At 45.2% G+C, this 18,854-nt stretch overlaps 2 protein-coding genes across 5 annotated transcripts; both read right to left on the bottom strand.

Annotated features, from left to right (window-relative positions):
- Positions 1–2,913: 2,913 nt before the first annotated feature.
- myoz2b (myozenin 2b) lies at positions 2,914–7,241 on the bottom strand. Of its 4 annotated transcripts, none has more exons than XM_041933796.1 (7): positions 7,104–7,241; positions 6,002–6,118; positions 5,097–5,263; positions 4,656–4,749; positions 3,809–3,971; positions 3,478–3,736; positions 2,914–3,414 (listed from the first exon to the last, which is right to left on the bottom strand). In XM_041933796.1, exons 2-6 carry the CDS (start codon positions 6,081–6,083, stop codon positions 3,511–3,513), a joined length of 732 nt encoding a protein of 243 aa, XP_041789730.1. In that variant the 5' UTR covers positions 6,084–6,118; positions 7,104–7,241; the 3' UTR covers positions 2,914–3,414; positions 3,478–3,510. The 4 variants fall into 4 exon arrangements, with proteins under 4 accessions (XP_041789730.1, XP_041789729.1, XP_041789728.1 ...); XM_041933795.1 differs by having other exon boundaries at positions 2,914–3,411; XM_041933794.1 differs by having other exon boundaries at positions 3,481–3,736.
- A 4,133-nt stretch (positions 7,242–11,374) lies between these two features.
- synpo2b (synaptopodin 2b) lies at positions 11,375–16,867 on the bottom strand. The gene is made up of 2 exons (XM_041933355.1): positions 16,174–16,867; positions 11,375–15,323 (listed from the first exon to the last, which is right to left on the bottom strand). Exons 1-2 carry the CDS (start codon positions 16,865–16,867, stop codon positions 12,955–12,957), a joined length of 3,063 nt encoding a protein of 1,020 aa, XP_041789289.1. The 3' UTR covers positions 11,375–12,954.
- Between the last annotated feature and the right edge of the window lie 1,987 nt (positions 16,868–18,854).

The raw sequence follows: 18,854 nt of genomic DNA, 5'->3' as shown, positions 1-18,854 counted from the left end.
TGTGCTGGCGGAAGGTCAGACTTCCAACTTGTCATGATGATGATGAGAGAAGACATCACATGACTGCGCTGGTTTCATAATCATGCAGCACTGTGGGGACTAAACCCTGCCTGCTTTTTTCCTTTTTTTGTTTTTGTGCCTAAATGTCAAACAACAGAACAGATCCGGTTTTAGATTTTGATTTGGACTAAAATACTAAATGTGTAAATAAGCCAACAAGCCTCGCTGGATGAAGACGGAGTCCTGCTTTCATCCTCTTTCTTATCATTTGTTCCAGCAGTGCTGATAAGGCGTAATATTAAGCATTCGTTTTGTTCAAATAGAAAACAGAGACTCTGCATCGAGCGCTTGTAGCCGTGCAGTAAACCGGGGCAGAAGAGTCGGGGCAGATGGAGGGCCTGGAAGGGGGAGAGCCTGCAGAGCTGAGCAGGTTTAAGAGTAGACGGCATGACGAAGAGAGGCTGCACACGAGCCACAGTCAGCACAAACCAAAGTCACTAATTGGTGCTTCCTGTTTCTGTTTTTCGCCACATATGTTCTCGGTGATTCTGTCCAAAATAGAACAAAGTTCTGCTGTGATGCCTGAGCACAAATCTTTAAACAGCACACCCATAAATGTGAGCCAGATTTTCAGATTCATATTACAAATCCAGGATGAAATGACTGATGCAGTGTTTCCCGCCTACATCAGCTTCATTTTAGCCTCTTTTTGTATATAATGTACATAAATATACAGTTGATCCTATTATTTATTCCTATTATTGTCTATTTGTTCTTTTTCTATGTCTCCTTTATTCTTGCTGTCTGTCACATAACGTCATTTCCTCAGTGTGGGATCAGTAAAGTTATATCTTATCTTATCTTATCTTATCTTATCTTACCATCCTCAGGCCTCATGCCAAGCATTCATCAGCTGCTGCTTTCCTCATTTCCTTTAGATACGCAGTGTGCAGTGGATTCTGGTATTTACAGTGCGTGTGTGTGTGTGTGTGTGCGTGTGTGTGCGTGTGTGTGAGGCGGAGATGTGTGAAGGTCTACACAGCATGCTGAGCAGCTTGTCAGTGGCAGTGTGCAGTCCCTGTTGTTGAGCTGTTGGTCCTCACTCACATTGAGTCCAAGCTGTAAATGTGTTGTGGATGTTAAAGAGAAGCGTCTTCTCTCAGTCACAAACTCTGTGACTGCTGTAACTGCGGCTGTCGGCCGGTTAAATGCGCCTTTACGTTCATGCAGCTCCTGATGTATGGGACGTTATATAAAGTACAGGCGGCGTGTATAAATACAGCATGTGCATCGCTCTCGTCCTGTCCCGGCTCCAGTTATAGCACTGAAACGTCCCCTGAGATGCACGAAGGCTTTTTGGTCCTCTTTATAAAAAAAAGCTTCACATTTCTCCGTGTGGATGCTGCACGGCTGAGTTCAGATCAGCTGTCACACTCAACTCTTCCTTCGGCTATTTTTGGACGACATTTTTGCTTTGTGTCTGTTTTGTTCTGTCTTTTTTCTGTGTGTGTAGTAGTTCAGCCTTTTCTGAAAAAAGGGACTTAAATAGAGCTGCAGCAGCTATAAATATCCACGTGTTACTCTGGAGTCAGAGACTGTGGGGGCAGCTCGAGTTTACACAGTGGTTTCACTTCTGTTACTTCTATTATTCAGGTTTTTAGCCTAAAACAGGATTGACATGTTGAGGATTCATGTGGGCGAGAAACAGAAATCCAAGAATTAAAAGCTAAGATTATACATATTGTCATTTCCTATCATGACAGTGATGATTGATCGGCCACATCCGGCCTGAGTGACTGGCAGATCCTCTGGATTACTGAGGTTTTGGAGGAATGGTAGCGATGTATTAGGTTTTCTTCATGGGTTCCCACCGGCCTCGAGTTCAGTCCTGTCAGATCCTCTCGTGTTTCCCAGCTGTCTGCGGGGCAGAGTTTGTAAATCGTTGCCTAATCCAGGACGAATGTGCAGATACAGTCGGCAGCATGAAGTCAGTTATGAAACAGACAGGATGAAACCCTGGACAGACACGGTGAAGACGAAGCACAGTAACCAGATATCACTCACACATTCAGTGTATTTGCATTCGTACACTGTATTTTTACTGTACCACTGTACTACAGTACTACAGTACTACTGTACCACTGTACCACTGTACTACAGTACTACAGTACTACAGTACTACTGTACCACTGTACCACTGTACTACAGTACTACAGTACTACTGTACCACTGTACTACTGTACCACTGTACCACTGTACTACAGTACTACAGTCGATCTGAGACGAGAAACAAAACATTCCACTGAAAACAAGGTTGTGTTTGTGTGTGTGTGTGTGTGTGTGTGCGTGAATGCATGTGAGTGTGTGTGAGTGTGAGTGTGTGTCTGCGTGTGTGTGCGTGCATGCATGTGTGTGTGTGTGTGCGTGCGTGTGTGTGTGTGCATGTGTGTGTGTGTGTGCGTGTGTGTGTGTGTGTGTGTGCATGTGTGTGTGTGCATGTGTGTGCGTGTGTGTGCATGCATGTGTGTGTGTGCGTGCGTGTGTGTGTGTGCATGCATGTGTGTGTGTGTGCGTGCGTGTGTGTGTGTGCGTGTGTGTGCGTGTGTGTGTGCGTGTGTGTGTGTGTGCGTGCTTGTGTGTGTGTGCGTGTGTGTGTGTGTGCATGTGTGTGTGTGTGTGCGTGTGTGTGTGTGTGTGCATGCGTGTGTGTGCGTGTGTGTGTGTGTGTGTGTGTGTGTGTGTGTGTGTGTTTTGCATTAGCAGCCTTCTCAGTGTGGGTTCCAGGTTAAAGTCCAGGTTCCTCATCGTCCTGCAGACTGTTGTGACCCTGACGTTAGTTAGTTGCCGTGTGAACAGTCAAAGAGTCAAATCAGAGTTTATTTTTTACAAATCTAGAAATTCAGATCTCTTTATTGATGTTTTTATTTTGATAATAAGTTTTAGATGATTTGACATGTTAGTGTTTGTGTGTAAAGCATTTGTTGCTCTAACATGAAGATTTCCTTTGAAGATTTTTATACATGATGGTAAAAAAGAACAACGAGCGTCATCATTTTATTTTCCTCTAATATGATTCTTCACAGTATTTTATTGAAATACTGCTTCCCAATAATAACCAAATATAACTTGCTGCATGTCCCAGTTTTTGCCATCAATAAATAAGTTTCAGTCTTTATTTACATTACATCATCAATTCATGTGACCATTTATAAAAGTGACAGTTTTGCTCTCAGTGTCGGTGGAAGCTCTTCGACTTTGAATCATGTGGAACACGTTCATTTAGCTATTTACATTCTGGAGGTTTACACCGAACACACCAGTCCTGAGACATTTTGTGTCTCGTGACTGACAACATATTTGTTCAGACTTGTGATTATGAGTAATTGACGGCTTCGCCATCGTGTCGGCTGCCGCGTCCCGCACGGACGCCGGTCTTGCTGACGAGCGTCCGTGCGGGACGCGGCAGCCTCCTGCTGCAGCAGGACGTGCCGGGTTACACAGCGAGACCGCCTACAGGTCATCAGACTCTGGGACTTTGACGGGTTCCAGGGTGATGGTGGGGAGGATCAGATGGGTGCCCTCAGATATCCATCCCTGGGCCGTCCTGTTGAAGGTGGGCCTCTTTAAACCCGGCTCCTGCAGCTCTGGATAACTGGGCGGGTTCAGGTCCACCGCAGGAAGCTTGAATGTGATCGCTCTGGGAGCTTTGTCAAAGCCACCAAACGGCGTGGCCACCCTGTAATTGACACTGAGTGTGAAAGGAGCTCTCTGAGGCGCTAATTCACTGAAATATGCTCAGTTTTCTCACCGGTTAAAGCATTTGAACTCCGGAAGGTCTGGGCGGGGGTCTGGTGCCGGCATGCTCAGTTTGAGGCTTTCGGCGAGGTCGGGGTCGCTGAGGATCGCCTGCTCCCACGGGGAGTGGTAGGACTTGGGCATCGCTGAAGGGTTTAACTTCTCTGCAGTCGTGTCTGTCACGGAGCAAAGAAAAAGGCCGTGAGAGGATCATATTCTGCGGGATCGTCCCGCCGCCGCAGAGCGCGCTGACGGTTCGCTCTGCAGAACGCCGAGCGCTCTCTGACGCCTTTTTTCTGTTTTTATTTCGGGAGGTTTTAGAGTGGATGGGATTATGAGTGGAGACGGTGCTCAGAGAGCGCTCACACAGGCAGCCTGACTTGTCCATCACTGCGATCCAAGGCCTTAAAATAGCACATAGTTGAAGTGTGCACTCATCATATAAAGTGTCGACGCGGGACGACACCCCCCTGCAGCGTTTGAGAATCAGCACAGGCCGCTGCCGGCTATCAGCACAGAATGAAAGATAATAATTAAGCATTTAAAGCTGCTCATGTCGCGTAATTCATCGTAGTTACATACAGTGTGTGTCGGCCGCCATGAAACAAGACGAGCTGTGTGATGCCAGTTATTGTTATTATCATGACAGTTTGACGGTCAGTCTCTGTGCAGCTCGATGGCTTCATTCAACAGAAACATCACAGGTACGACTGATTATCAGCGATGGAGTCTTCACAGTGCTAATGTTAGCACATTTATTTTTCCTCATGTTTGATGTTTTTTTATGTTTGCATCCTGAGTAATGGCGTAAATGTTAATGCTCCGTATAAACAGCTTCACTGACGGAGCGGCAGAATTACCTGAAACAGCGTTTCCTTGATTGGCAGCATTTCCGTCAGCCGGCGGATCCACTTTGATTTCCACACCGTGTGTGTTCTCGCTTAAAACATCGTTCTGCAAAACAACGAGATGCAGGAACGAGTTCAGTCTGCATGCACTCAGATACACACACACACACACACACACACACACACAGCAGCAGGAGCTGATAAAGAGGAGCAGCTCCTCAGCTGAGTGGCGAGCAGCCTCTCGGTGGATTTGGCTGGAGGACCGAGGAGGCACGAGGCACATGTCTCTGCTATCGTCCATGTGTTGTCACACTTTTTTTAAGAGCTTATTTCCTGATAAACGTGTTTGATGAGAAGCAGTTTTACAGATTTTCATGCAGACGCCACTAATGCCAGAAGTCCAGATGGTGATGGTCAGCCCTGTTATTCAAGCGTTTGAAGAGCGTAACTTACGTTTAGCTGTGCGTTCGCCTCGTTCTGGATGCTTTCAAACGTGTATTTCTCAGATCTCCTTTGGCGCATTTTGAAAAGCCGGGAGCCTCTGTTGGAGAGCAGCGATAACTCCTCCAACATGATGTCTTTAGGAGTGCTGAGCTTCTTTCCCAGATCCATTATGTCCCCTGTCAGGCACAAACGTTGAGGAAAAGTTCGTTTATTTCTCGTGCTTGTGTCGATCAGACTCATCATCACTGGTGTTTCTGTGGCTCCAGTTTACAGAGCGAACACACAAAAACACAACAGCCTGAAATGATGGGGAACTTTAACCTCGGCCACGGTTCAAATTATATTCATGTGGTGCTTATTCTTAAATAAACTGCGAATTATCAAATTGTCACGGCCTAGTTTGGGGGTGGGGCGGTAGTGGCAGACAGTTCTTCCCCCCCAGCGGGTTAATCCAGGCCTGGTTTTAGATCTGAACAGTACTGGGTACAGAATATAAATACACATGCAGAAATGTATATCATTTTGTCAGCTGGGTTGGTTTTTTTAAAGGCGTCACAGAATTCACGTTTCCCACTTTGTGCCCCCGCTCACGGAAAGTGATTTATGGTTTTACTTGAGAATTAGTTTTGTGTGTCCGCGGTGCTTCCTCATCCTCCACCGCAGAGGAATGCACCCCAGCTGTCACGGACCCTCACATAACAAACAGCCACACAGTTGGCCCTCGCGGCTTCCCCCCCCTCTCCAGAAATAGACCTTTGAAAAGGACAACGACAAAGGATTCGCCACCATAGGTAGTAAATCCTCCCGTTAGCTTATTTCTGGTGCTGGAGAGCGGCCCTGACATTTTGAACCCAGCTCAGGATGGATGTTCTGTTTGTCCGCTGAGCCTCGGCCATCACATCGTCACATCGTACCGTCGGTACCGTGGACCTCTCGGCAAATAGCCGCTGCGCGCGTCTTCCTCTCTGCAGCTGGCATTGTACAGAACTGTGACATTGTGGCTTTGGCAAGGGTGGCAGAGCTCAGGAGTACTGGAAACACATACAGGACACAGGATGTAGTTGTTCTGCCCAAGTCATAAAGAAGGAGCTGTATTCCCCCCCAAGTCTAAGATCATCTTTCCTCAGCCTTCAGTGTGTTGTATTATTGTCAGTATGAAGCAGACAGAGAGGTGGCGAGGACAGAATGACAGGAAACGGCTCCAGTAGAACATCTGTAGTTCTCAGAGTCTGTAAATTCTCCCGTTTGCTGTGATCATTGAAGATGATTTGGACGATGCCCCGTCGAATAAATCTGCCGTATCGGTGTTTGTATGTTACAGTAATCTCTGTCCAGGTCACATTTAACAAATTACAATGTATTGCATAATCCTAAAGCCCCATTGTGCCCCCACTGGTACGCCACACACGCAGGTCTTCAATCTGGCCTCGTCACCGGATCAGTTTTTGAGCGTGTGAGCTAATGTTGGCGGCACCTCCCTTTAATGCTGCCACAAGATAAATCATCCGCGCAAAGGTCAAGGGTGAATATCGTGTCCTAAGTGTGTGTGAGCTGCTGGACACGACGGACGTCCATCAGCACGAGAAGAAAAGACGAAGTGCTCAAACGTAATGTCCAAAATAGCTTTCTAACATTCGCAGTCAAATATTTTTAGCTTTGTTGTCAAGTGCAGAACGTGGTGCTGGTGGTTCGGCTATAAATATTCCTCTGTCAAAAATCTTCAATAACTCAACCCAATTTGTGGACTTTGCAGATTGTTTGTGACAAGTTTAAAAGGATTTTCATGCAAACTAAAGCAAAGCAATAAAAATCTAAAGACAGAAAATATATCTGATCGGCTGATCATCCGCGTAGAAGAAGAAAAGTTACTCCTGTAATTTATACAAATATAAATGTTAGACGCAGCCAGTTTATTTATCACAATACAGCGACTGTCCCGTCTGTTCCAGCCTAACTTAAATATAACTTAAACATACGACACATCAGCAAACACACCCTGACGACGCTCGTCCATACCTGCGGTGTCCCTAGTGTGCAACCTGTATCCTTGAAGGGGAGACACGGAGGCTCAGGGGTCAACCTACAGCCGGTAGTTTGATCTTCCCTGATCTTCACACTCCCGGACACTAAAGCCAAACTGTGAGTGTGTCCCTGTGTCTGTTGTCAGTGGAATGCAGCTTACATCAATAGGCTAAATTTAACCTGCCAAACACTCAAACTCCTCTCAAACGCCACGGGGCAGGGAGCTACCAGAGAGGGAGGGAGAGGGGGAGAGGATGGACGGCACACACATGATGTTCTCTGAGACATCGGCGTCCCCTCCAGAGACGCGTTCCCTTCCTTCTGTCGAGTCCTCCATGTCAGCATGTCTCCTCCGAGGCTCGGAGTCGGGGAGGTCGTCGGCGCTGCTCGTCCTCGGACTGAGCTGCGTCTCCGGGTAATGATATGCAGAGCAGCGAGGGGCGTCGAAGGGGAGCGCGGTCTCATCCCCGAGACGGCCAAAAAGATTTTTATGAAGCGGCATCAAGGTCATTTCCCTGGCAGCCAAAGACACGCTTCAGACATACTGAACACTTAATCTGTGGTGAAAACCGACACTGACACATGAGACCAGTTCCTCAGGTCACATTCACACTTTGTTATATCAAATATGTTTTAACCAGCATTAACTGCATGTGTTAGTTTTATATAGCATTAAAACAGCTGCAGGGAGTTTTTATGTGGTTATGAAACGGCCTCAGTTTAATACTGATGCCTCTGGATGACCTGCATGAGCGAGAAGACCGGCTGTTTCTGTCCAGTTCTTCTGAGTGGCCTTCAAAATAAGACCGAACACACAGACTGGAAGAGCCTGAGGGCACAATATCCACGTGTTTTCTCACGCTGAGCTAGTTTTCATGTTGTTGCTAACTTTAGCTTTCTCAACTAATGACCAAGCAACCAAAGCCGTTAGCTGTTGGTTTACATGGAACTCAGGTTTACTGATACGCAGCCACCAACAGATCCATCAGCTTGTCGCCGTGCATCCTGCAGAGAGCTGCGTTTGAAAAAGAAAGACGATATTAAGGTAAAGAAGAGCACGTTGTATTTGAATAAATGAAAAATTTACCACATAATCATAGAACGAATCAAAATGAAGTTCCTCTGCACTAAAAATGAGGCTTTTTGAAATATAGTGTAGGAGCCGTATTGTGTCACTGGTGGATTATTTATCTCTTGATCACGGTGATGCACAGGGCTTGGGTCACGTGGGCACTGGGGATGATTGCTGTAGGTGATACAGGGAGCTGGTTTACCTGCACGGCGGAGGAGAGAGAGGAGTGGAGGTAGCCGCAATTTTTGTTGACCGCCTTTTGTTCAGTTTTGTTGTCTTGTTACATATTCGCCACCAGGGCACGATTACCATCCGTTTGGCGTGTGTAACCTGAAAGTATTACATGTTTGAAGCTTTCCTGGACTCAGCGTGCTTATAAACCAAACATACAGGACCTCATCCTCTCAAACGACTTTAATGACAGGCAGGTCGTTACACATAGCATCCTGTCAATGGAATTCAATCATAGAATCAAAACCAAAAAACACACTTCAAAGACTTAAAGCCTTTTCATGTCTTTTAATTTTTCAGTTTGTGCTTAAAAGGTGCAAAAAAAATGACATTTTACAAATCATGAAACAAAAAGCTCCAAACTTTTGGCCTGATAGGAAAGAAATGAGTGACAGATTGTCCTTCACACCACACAGTGATCAAACGGTGACGCTGCATTCATGCATGCACGCAGCGTTTATTCCTCCTCAGCTACAGCACAGAAAAGCTCACATCCATTTTCAGATCTCACGTGTTGGTCGTCACTTCAAAAGGAGCTCAAAGTTAAGACGCAACACTCACTGAACGTTTGCTGCAGATTTAGTATGTTTGTAATTGATTCATAGAAATGTTCGGTCTTTACCATCATGACTGTGGTGGTGGTGAGAGAAAAGCCAGATTAAAACAACGTGAGGAACATCAGTCATGTAACTCCCACCTGAAAAAGTGATCAGAGAGCCACAGTGAGTTTTAAAGCTGCAGCAAAAACCAACGATGTCAAGATGTAAAACGTCTTCAGTGAGCAACAGCGCGCCACTCCGACACCGAGCAATCACCAAACACGTCCTCCATCACCGCAGCTCTCATCACACCTGCTTAACTAAAGTGTTTTATTTCTGTCCTAAATCAGTCTGCGAACACACAAACACACAAACAGCAAGATAATTATTCTGAATCACTGCCGTCAGCAGGGGGAGACCTCTTCAGCAACACAGAAGATAAAGTGAGATGTTGTGCCTTCAAACCAATAACCAAGTGAAGATAGTGACTTTTTGTGACTTCCATTAAAAAATCTGAATAAAATAAAATAAGTAGTCTAAAATCCTCGTCTCAGACCTTTTGAGCCCACACACAGCCGCAGCCTCAGTGTTCCTGTTCAATCATGTTCAATATGCTTTCATGATCTTCTACACCACAAATCCTTTCTGTTAATAGAAATCTATATTTCTCTTTATTCTGCGTATGTCAGACCTCATCTTAGTGGTCTTAACTTCTCTGGACTGCACTATGCAAAGGAGAATACCTTGCTGGACTAGAGCCTCGTCCCGTATATCCAATACTGGCTCTGCTGTCAAGCTTTAGAGGCTGGGCGGGTCTGAAAGGAGGCCCGTAGGTCGGTTTCTCAGGTGAAAATGTCCTGCTCATGGACGGCGCCTGGAAAGCTGGGGCCGCGTGGTACCGGCCCATACCGACAGGCGCAGAATCAAGAGACACCCTGCGCTTCCATTCATCCGGCGGCTCCGGCAGGGACCCGCAGCGTCCTGCGGCTTTGACGTTAGAGGCGACAGATGACGGGAGGCTCTGAAACAGAAAGGCCTCGTCCACCGAGCCGATGGGGCTTCTGGACGCCGCCTCCCATGGTGACGGCGGCTTGTAGACTTTTTCTTGAAAGGATGTTTGCCTCTGTGTGGGTACAAATGATGAGTGGCTTCCAGGTGTGCTCACAGGTGAGAGAAGTCCAGGAGAAGGCACTGAACTCAGTCGCTTGGGCAGACTCAGGGAGCGGGTTCTACCGAATCCCTGAAAGAGAAGCACATGTTAGCGGGCCGCTGTGACAGCTGCGCAGACTCTGCTGCCACCCTCTGGCTTCATGGAAACCTGGACAGCTAATAAAGTTCTACTTCATTCATGTTTTGTTTGTATGATACGCTTTAGAGAACAAAGGGATGCACAACAAATTATTCATCACTTTGTTTAAATATATGTCCAACTTCTTAGAAAAATTGCCCACACTGACAAAAACAAGGAGAAAAAGCTCTTTTGATGGAATAAAATAAATTTGTTTCATGTGCAAAAAGTGCCGTTTTGATTAAAGGATCATCGTCGGCACACCTTCAGTAAGCTGCCTTTTGGGATTTTGGGTTTTATAAATAATGTTGGACTTGACTTCTCTTCTGCTGAAGGTCACTGCTGTGACTCTGATCAGCCTGTTCACGGTCTGATCAACACACTGTTTCATACTGTGCTGCTTTTTGCACATGAAATTAATTGATTATTTTGCATCTTATCTTATTCTTCTACTTTTTTCGTTGGTGTGTGGCCAATATCTGCAACCCCTGCATTCAACAGCACAAACTTCTGATTTGTGGAATCAAAAGAAAGATTTGACTGATATAAATATCTGGCTAAGGTCGGGTGTAAATGTCTTGAAGCAGCATTTGAGACATTAACAAATATTGAAAATAATAAATGAAGATTTAAGAACTTACCTGCTGTCGGTTCAAGAAACTTGAAATAAGATACGACATTAAAGACATTTAAAACATAATGAAAGTTTGCTTGGAACTATGTCGGTGCCAACTTCTCTTTATTTCATCTGCTTGAAGGGGAAATCCTCTCTAAAACATTTTAAAAGGCCCCTGACACCCGTAATGATTCTGTGATGTCACAGGAAGTTGCTGCAGTGTTGGTCGTTTCTCTTGGTTTAAATCAGTGAACCTGGTCTCAAGTCCAAGATTGTGTGACAGGAGCAGGCCTGAAAAATGCTTTGAAGGACCAGTGTGTGGGATTTAGTGGCATCTAGTGGTGAGGTTCCAGATTGCAACAAACTGAATACCCCTCCCCTCACAGCTCCTGTTCAAAGCGTGTAGGATAACCTGCGGTACAACACGGCGGACTCTGTGGATAAACAGCTTCATCATTAGAAGGTAACGAACAGTTATTCATATGTTTCCATGAAGCTATCACTAATGAAAACATACTTCTGACTTGTATTTTCCATTTCTGGCAGCAGATCCTCCTGAATCCTCAACATCTCAACAGCAACAGGAGAACAGCTCACCCTGAGCAGCGCTTGTTGTAATATAATCCATGTAGTCTGAATGAGCATGAATAGCATCAGCCTGTTCTGCAGCTGTGTGTAGGGGGGCTGTTCACCTCGAGTGATGAACAATGAAAAACAGTATCAGGTCTGTCTTTACATCTAACTATAACAGCTAACGTAGTTTTTACTGTGATAGTAGATACCAATTTAAGTATTCTTAGCACTCAAGAAATCACTAGAATAGCAAAATGTAAATTCTGTTTTAGGGTGGATTTCCTTTGCAGAAAATCTTTGGACGGCCGCGATCATAGTTCCAAACTTTCCCGACGTTCAGAGCTGAAGGTGAGCTGATGGACATGCTGTGAAAGCATGCAAAGACGATCCAGTCAGGCTGAAACGTGAAGTCAGCGTGGTCAGCGTTCACCTTCAGTAAGTACAGGTAGATTCTGTGTGAGGCGGTGAGAGAGACGAGGGAGGAAACACAGGTGACTCAGAAACAGAAGCAGGAGTTCAGGAAAGCTCGTGACACACAGAAGAAGTCCACAAGTAGAAGGAAAGAGAAATTTAATGGCATGACTGTGCTGAGTACAAGAAGTGCAATAAACAGTGATATGTTTGAAGACAGAGACGTAAAGACGATCAAGACAAGTGTTTCCTGTTTTCATTGTATCTCTGCGATCACGTGTTCGTGTTCAGGATACAAAATGTCTGATGACTTCACTGACGGTCCAGTGACTGGCCACGACTGAATCAACCCACATACAAAACATTTAAAGTCATCAGGAGTTAATGATCACAACTAACATGAATGCTTTTAGCTGTTGTGATGCCATAAAAGTTTGGAATGAGACTGAAGGAATTGCAAATCGTATGCATCCAAAAAAAAAAAAAAAGAAGTGACGGTTTCTCCCCAGACACACAAATCATTCAAATATTCTCTGAACAGAATTATAAAAGTCAGTTACGTTATGTCAGTGTGTTTTAAACTTAAATTTGAATTTATTAAATCGATGTGTTAATAAATGTTATTGTGTGTAGTTTTTGGCATAAATGATGACTACCGACAGATAGAAATACTCGTCATGCATGTAATCTTATTTCTTACAAAGAAAAACGACAAACGAGAGGCCTCGGCTGAAGGCTGAAGGCTCTCTGCACACATTATTGCACATGTAATAGCACTTCCTGAGAATCACTCAACATTTTTAGTCTCACATTTCCTTTTTTCAAGCACACATTCACCAACCAGGTAATGTGCCAAAATAGTTATTTCAGGTTATATTCCATTGAGTTGCATTTTTAAATCTAGCTTTGCTGTAAATTCAACTGCCCTCTCATGCGTTCTTACATTGCCAGCTAAATATATCCTTATAGCTGCACACTGTAAATGATTTTGGATGTGTCCTACATTAAGACAGTGCAAAAGTCTACATATTTCCACCTGTTAAAGACATTTTAGAGGCTACGGAGTTGCAGATGTAATCGTGTACACTGAAGCGTGACCTTGTACAGTAGTAGAGCTAATGAAGCATGGCAACAGGCCTCCACTGTGCGCCTGTCACCACTGGCTTCTTAGCAGAAAATTTTGGCCGAGGTGCCATTTGACGTGCGCCCCTAGCAATAAGAGATGCAGGAGAATAAGCTGAAGCTATGCTGTCACCAATGGATGACTGTTGGGAGGATGCGCTTGCAGGGCGGGCGCTCGGTGCTTGCTCATTGGTTATGTGACGGGCTGCAGGTGCGACGGTGTGCTTTTCACCCAAGACCTTGTCAGTTGCAAGAGGCTCAGCCGATCCTGTGCTTTGGCGGGCAGAAGGATTTTGGGAACTTACCGATGCAGGAGACTTAGCGGGGACCTCTGCCTTGATTTGAACGGCCAGCTCGGGGGCATTATAAGTAGAATGAGAAGGGGCAGATCTATGTCTACGGCTTTTGGTGAGCTCAAACTTTGACACTGGAGTTGGTTTGGGGCTTGGGCTTTTGGCCTCGGGGACTGCATCATACTTGAACAGTGACGAGTCCAACTGATAAGGCTGATGTTTCATAATATCTAAGGCATTGAGGTGCTTTGGGGCCGCTTTAGGTTTCTCTTTGGTCTTCGGCTTGATTTTGGGACTTGTGGAAGGGGGTTGCTTGGTTGCTGATGGAGGGTAGAAAGGAGCAAGAAGGGGATTGTATGATAAAGGAGGAGGAGCACGAACATTGGAAGAATACCTCCAATAGCTGGGGAGGGATGAGATTGGGGATGGGGATCTTGTTTTGTTAGCTTGCACTGATTCAGCATCAACAACAAACTTCTCCATACGGGACTGTCTTTTGGCAAACAACTCTGCGCCTTTTCCCGCCATAGTTGGACCATCGCCGGTTCGAGTAATGCCTCTGTCTGAGACTCGACCCTTTGGAGAAGCCTGTGGTGCTTTGGATGCCTGGACGTATGACTTTCCTGCTTGTGGAGGGCAAGAGGCGACTGAGTGTGGAGCACTGTCTGACTTATTCCTTGATGGTGAAGGTGGGTGATGTGGGCTGTAAGTAGGACTGCGGGCTGGTATACTCACAGGGGATCGTGGCGGCTGTTGACTCCAGCTATTTGTGGTTGGCTGAAGATGAAGCTGAGAAGAGGAGTTGACCGGAGCCCAGGCATTGGCATGTGTTTGAAGTGTTGCCTGAGTTTGATCCGGTGCCCAGTGGTTGGCCATCTGTTGAGACTGAGCCCAATCTTGCTGCTGTAAGTAATGCTGACTATGAGGCCCTGCAGAACTGTGAGAAGGCTGTGAAACCGGACTTCTTGGTGGAATATAGGGCTCACCAGAAGGACTCCTTCTCATCCAAGGTGGGCAGGATGGGTTGATGGTGGGTTTTGGGGCAACTGGAGGAGGATTCTTGAGTTTCATTGTTCTTGGCTGCATAAAGTTGCAAGCCTCAGCACCGAGACTAAAACAGTCTTCCTCTGACTCGATGTAAGACCTCCTTTCCCCTTTGTTTTGAAGGCAAAGATCTTGCGCAAGCGTGGATTGCTCTTTGTTAGTGCCTTTCCGTTTGGACTCTGGTAGGATGACGGTCTTGATTGCTGGCACAGATATTCGCTCATCTCTTGAGGCTATGATGTCTCCAGTTGGGGACCAAACCTGTGGGTTAGTATTAATAAGCACAGGTACCCTGAATCTCGGTTCGTGCTTCTTCGTGGCTGGAGCGACGCCACCAGGCATGACAGCGGCTGCTGTGCCGTCTTGAAATCCTTGGAAAGGCTTCGCAGTTCTGTTTGGCACCAAGGGTCTTGACACATTGGACAGGTGGTTCATGTGATCGATATTTTCTCGGCATTCTACGTGCTGTTTGAGATTTACGTCCATGTAGTTGGCCTGATCAGTGTGCACGTACATTTCCTTAGTGTCATAAACGTTCTGTTCGTCTGCACTCTCCGGTTCTGTTAACGTCTCCACAGGTATTCCTTTGCTCAGCTCTTCATGTTCTGACACAATTTCATCCATCCGCTTGCGGCGTTGTGCAAACATCAAAACACCTTTCCCTTTTGTTTCCGGTAGCGCTTCCATTTCTCGAACACTTCCCCAATTCAGACTCAAATTATGCTGCTGGTGATGAGCAGAATACTCCTCCTCTAACTCTGATTCACTTGTTGCCACAAAGTGATACCCAGCTGATCTGACTTCTTCAGTTTCCTCCTCTATTTGGTCTTCGCTGTCAAGCCTGTTATCACCAGTCCCGTAACTCACAAGAGTATACTTCTTGACCCTCTGGCGGCGTTTTTTAAACAGCAAGGCCCCCTTATTATGAGGGTTGGGTGCATCTGTTAGAAGCCGAGCAATTCGCTTACATTTAGATTTGGTCTCCTTGACCTGTCTTTCTGATTGGCTCTCGTTGTGACTGAGCCCTGAGAATAAGGAAGAGAGAGAGAGAAGGGAGGGAGATGAGGAAGATATTTTCATTAAACAGTAAACAAATATAAATTTTATTCTCATTTTTTGTCAGTGGAAATTTAAGAAGGAGCAGTATTTAAGTGATCACTGATCAGCCCAGTCAGATAACTGTGGGAGAGAAGGGCAGTTACACTTGCTTCACGTTTGAGGGGTTTGTAGGATGAAGTACTTTGATTGAAGTTTGCATTATTGTTATTATCATTATTATTATCTGAAGCAAGCACACTAATAACAAGTACGAGAAGTGTTGGAGTTGCCCCTGCTGAAGCAAGCACACTAATAAAAGCATCATATTTACTTACAGCTAACTTCGGGGGGTTCACGAGGGAAGGAAAGCGATCAGCTCACTTTCCATTGCAGTCAAGTCTTACGATTGGAAAAGGGATCGGGTGACAGGCCAGGGTGACACATGCTGGTGTCTGTCAAATTTGTTTCTGCCGGCCTCATCATATGGTCATAATTTATTCTTATCCTGCACTGACTATTAAAGCCATGGGAATTCTCCCTGTAAGTCCACGTCAAACAGAGCCCACGTTGCAGCATGAAAATAACCAGCATCCATGCTGCTTTGCCGTTTTTTATCGATTACATGAAGTCAAGTAACGCCTCTTATAATTACAGGCAGAAAGTGTAGTTTAATGTTATTATCATGAGTTAATTTATGCCTCAGGCTGCATTTAAAGCAAACAAATAAAGTCCTATCTAAAAAGAAATCATGCATACTTTGGATTTTGAAAAAAACATTTACTCCTCGCTGGTTCATACGTCCACAGAAACAAGTGAGGGCAGAAGGTAGAAACTTACGTGTGTGCCTTGTCCTGTGCCGGTCCGGTCTGCACAGATCCGTGTCAGACTCAGAGTTCCACTTCTCTGCCTGCTCAGCACCCTCGCCTGAAATTCCAAAGAAGACAGAAGCAGGAGGTGCTTCACTGCTCCCTCCTTCCTCTGAGGATTCAACCCTCCTGTTCCCAGTCCCGAGGCCCTGTCTATTACTGGATCCCAGGGGTTGTTCTGTGGTCAGGGTCAAGGCCAGGGTCATATCTGCAGCACAGCCCAGAGAGGAGGAAGATGACTGGGAATGCGGCCTCGATATCTGCCCGGCTTGAGGCTCGGAGTCTGGCCGCTGAGGGTGTGGGGACGGTGATGTTGGTGAAGGTTGGATGTGAGGAGATTCTCTAATGGACTCTCTTGATTCACTAAGGTAGATGTCTTCCTCCTCTTGATATGAAACATCCTCTTCACTTCCACTAAGTTCAGGCATGGATTGTTGTTCACCTGCAGACTCCCAGTCTTGTGATTGGCGGCGTTCTGGGGACTTGAGGTCAGGCTGAGGGATATGAGCAGGCTGAGGGTCTAAAGGGTACTCTGCATCACTGGCATCATCTTCATAATAGGACTCTGCCAAGGACTCGGAGACACACAGCTCCTGGGAACCATCTGAACCCGACCAAGTGACCAAGTTATCATTGTTGTCTGGGTCTTCAGCCTCTGGTTCCATCTCTAACGTGGTTTCACAGTGTCCTGCGTGTCCCCAATAATACCTTCACTGAGACAAAGACATGCATGTTAACATTATTTGACATTTCAGCACATATCTATATAACACACCCCTGAAAATGATCCCTGGACTAACATGAGTGTAAACTCTAGGTCTACAGTTGCAGTAATACTCAAATTCTAACAATCATGACTAAAGTCCTTTTCATTCAAGCGTTCATTGTTCAGATCAAGATATTTGCAGCATTAGCACACTTTGTAATATTTCTAACTACCCTGTAATTGTCTAAGTTGTTCCTCTCCCCAATAGGAAGTGCAGCTTTGCTTTGGCAGTAGCATCGGGGCTGCCATCGCTCTAAATGGAATGGTATGTAATATGAAGGGGGAAACAGCGTTCACATCCAAGAGCATAAGCAAAACAATTGGTGGCTGTTTTCCGAACTCCTGTTTATACAGTGAGGTTTCTTTCCCTCCTCTGTTCTCAGATAACACTGCAGCAAATATCAGCTCTGCAGAGGCTGTCAGCATTTCCATTTAAGAACGAAATCTGTGAGACTATTTGTTTTATACATAGTAGAAATACTCGACCTCGAATCGCTCACTCACAGACAGCGTTTGCTTTGTTAGCCAAGGTGAATTATATCAACAGTTAATCTATCAAATAGGCTACCAACTTATTCTCTAGAAGTACTCTGGTAATCAAACATTGCGTCAAAATCCCTGCTAGAAAAATGATTTGATTAATTTATCCAATACAAAACAGCTGTTTTCCCATCCAGTGAATTATTTTAGCCAAAACTGACATTAAATTCAGCTGTTTTAAGGTTTGTATGTGGACATGAACAGAAAATGATGCCTTCATGACCTCATATTAAACAGTAAAATTCAGCATCGACATGTTAGTGCTGACACAGTGTTACTCTGTAGACCAGCGTTCAGAGCAAAGGACCTTTAAACAGTCTTCTTCTGTTTGGAACACATCACTACCTGACATCCACCAGCAGGTGGAGCCATAACACTGCTGACAACATGAGAGCACTTGGATAAATTTACCTCCTGACTGTTTGGTAGATTTTGAAAAAAAGATGAGCTATGAGCTTCAGATGATGAAGGTTTATACTCTGTAACTTATCTTTTTGTAGTGTTTATAACATACTCTTTAATTTCAGCCATGCAGGAAACAGATAATATGTTTAAGACACAAAGGTCAGATAAACTGTTCCTACACACCTGTGAACAAAGACACACAACCAAGTGACCGAAAAAGCTGTTTGTTGTTGAAATAAGAAACCAGATGACTCTTGAGGTGGGTGGAGGACAGTGTTCACTCTCAGTGTCTTTACTACAAATATCATTTAACCAAACAGCTGAGGGAGGATACACAGCGTTTGCCTGAATTCAAACAAGAAGATCAGAGAATTTAATTAAGAGCGTTAAAAAGTGTGAAACCATGCAAGAGGCCTGGACAGAACAAACTGATGGTTTTAATAGTTGGATGAAAAGGGTGGAGGTTTGTCCCATAGGTGGTGCTAGAGGAAGGGCAACTTGGTCATTAAGATCAAAAGAGTTTTTCACAGTGGGCGTGTGAATGTGGACAGAAAATTCATCATCAGTCTATGATGTGCAGGTCTGGGGGTCATCAAAAACATTCAGATCCATGCATCCATCGTGGATCAATGAATCCATCGTGGATCAATGAATCCACCGAAATGTCGCAGCAAGCTGAACTGACGTCGCCATTTTCATCCAAAACCACAAGAACTTTCATTTCCATCATCTCACACCTGTGTACATCTGTACTTCACAAATGTAGACCAGTTCCAGTGAGTCCTCTTTTCAGTTAGAGGAACACTGACGGACAGAAAACCTCTTTTAGTTTCATGTACAGAAGTCTGAATGATGTGACTGTTATCGATTGGAGCAGCAGGCTGATGTAGCTGTTGCTCAGCTGACAGATGATCAGTGTGAATAAACAGTAATATTCAACA

Source organism: Chelmon rostratus, chromosome 3 (assembly GCF_017976325.1).
Source record: "Chelmon rostratus isolate fCheRos1 chromosome 3, fCheRos1.pri, whole genome shotgun sequence".
Lineage (NCBI taxonomy): Eukaryota > Metazoa > Chordata > Actinopteri > Chaetodontiformes > Chaetodontidae > Chelmon > Chelmon rostratus.
This window is presented reverse-complemented; position numbering and strand designations above follow the sequence as displayed.

Coding starts and splice junctions, on each gene's coding strand:
- myoz2b (XM_041933796.1), bottom strand. CDS start 6,083: ATGTCACAGTTCTGTACAATGCCAGCTGCAGAGAGGAAGACGCGCGCA. Junction 5,264..6,001: donor AGAGGTCCACGGTACCGACG/GTACGATGTGAC, acceptor TGTGCCTGACAG/GGGACATAATGGATCTGGGA. Junction 3,972..4,655: donor TCAAGGAAACGCTGTTTCAG/GTAATTCTGCCG, acceptor GCTCCGTGACAG/ACACGACTGCAGAGAAGTTA.
- synpo2b (XM_041933355.1), bottom strand. CDS start 16,867: ATGGAACCAGAGGCTGAAGACCCAGACAACAATGATAACTTGGTCACT. Junction 15,324..16,173: donor GCACAGGACAAGGCACACAC/GTAAGTTTCTAC, acceptor CCTTATTCTCAG/GGCTCAGTCACAACGAGAGC.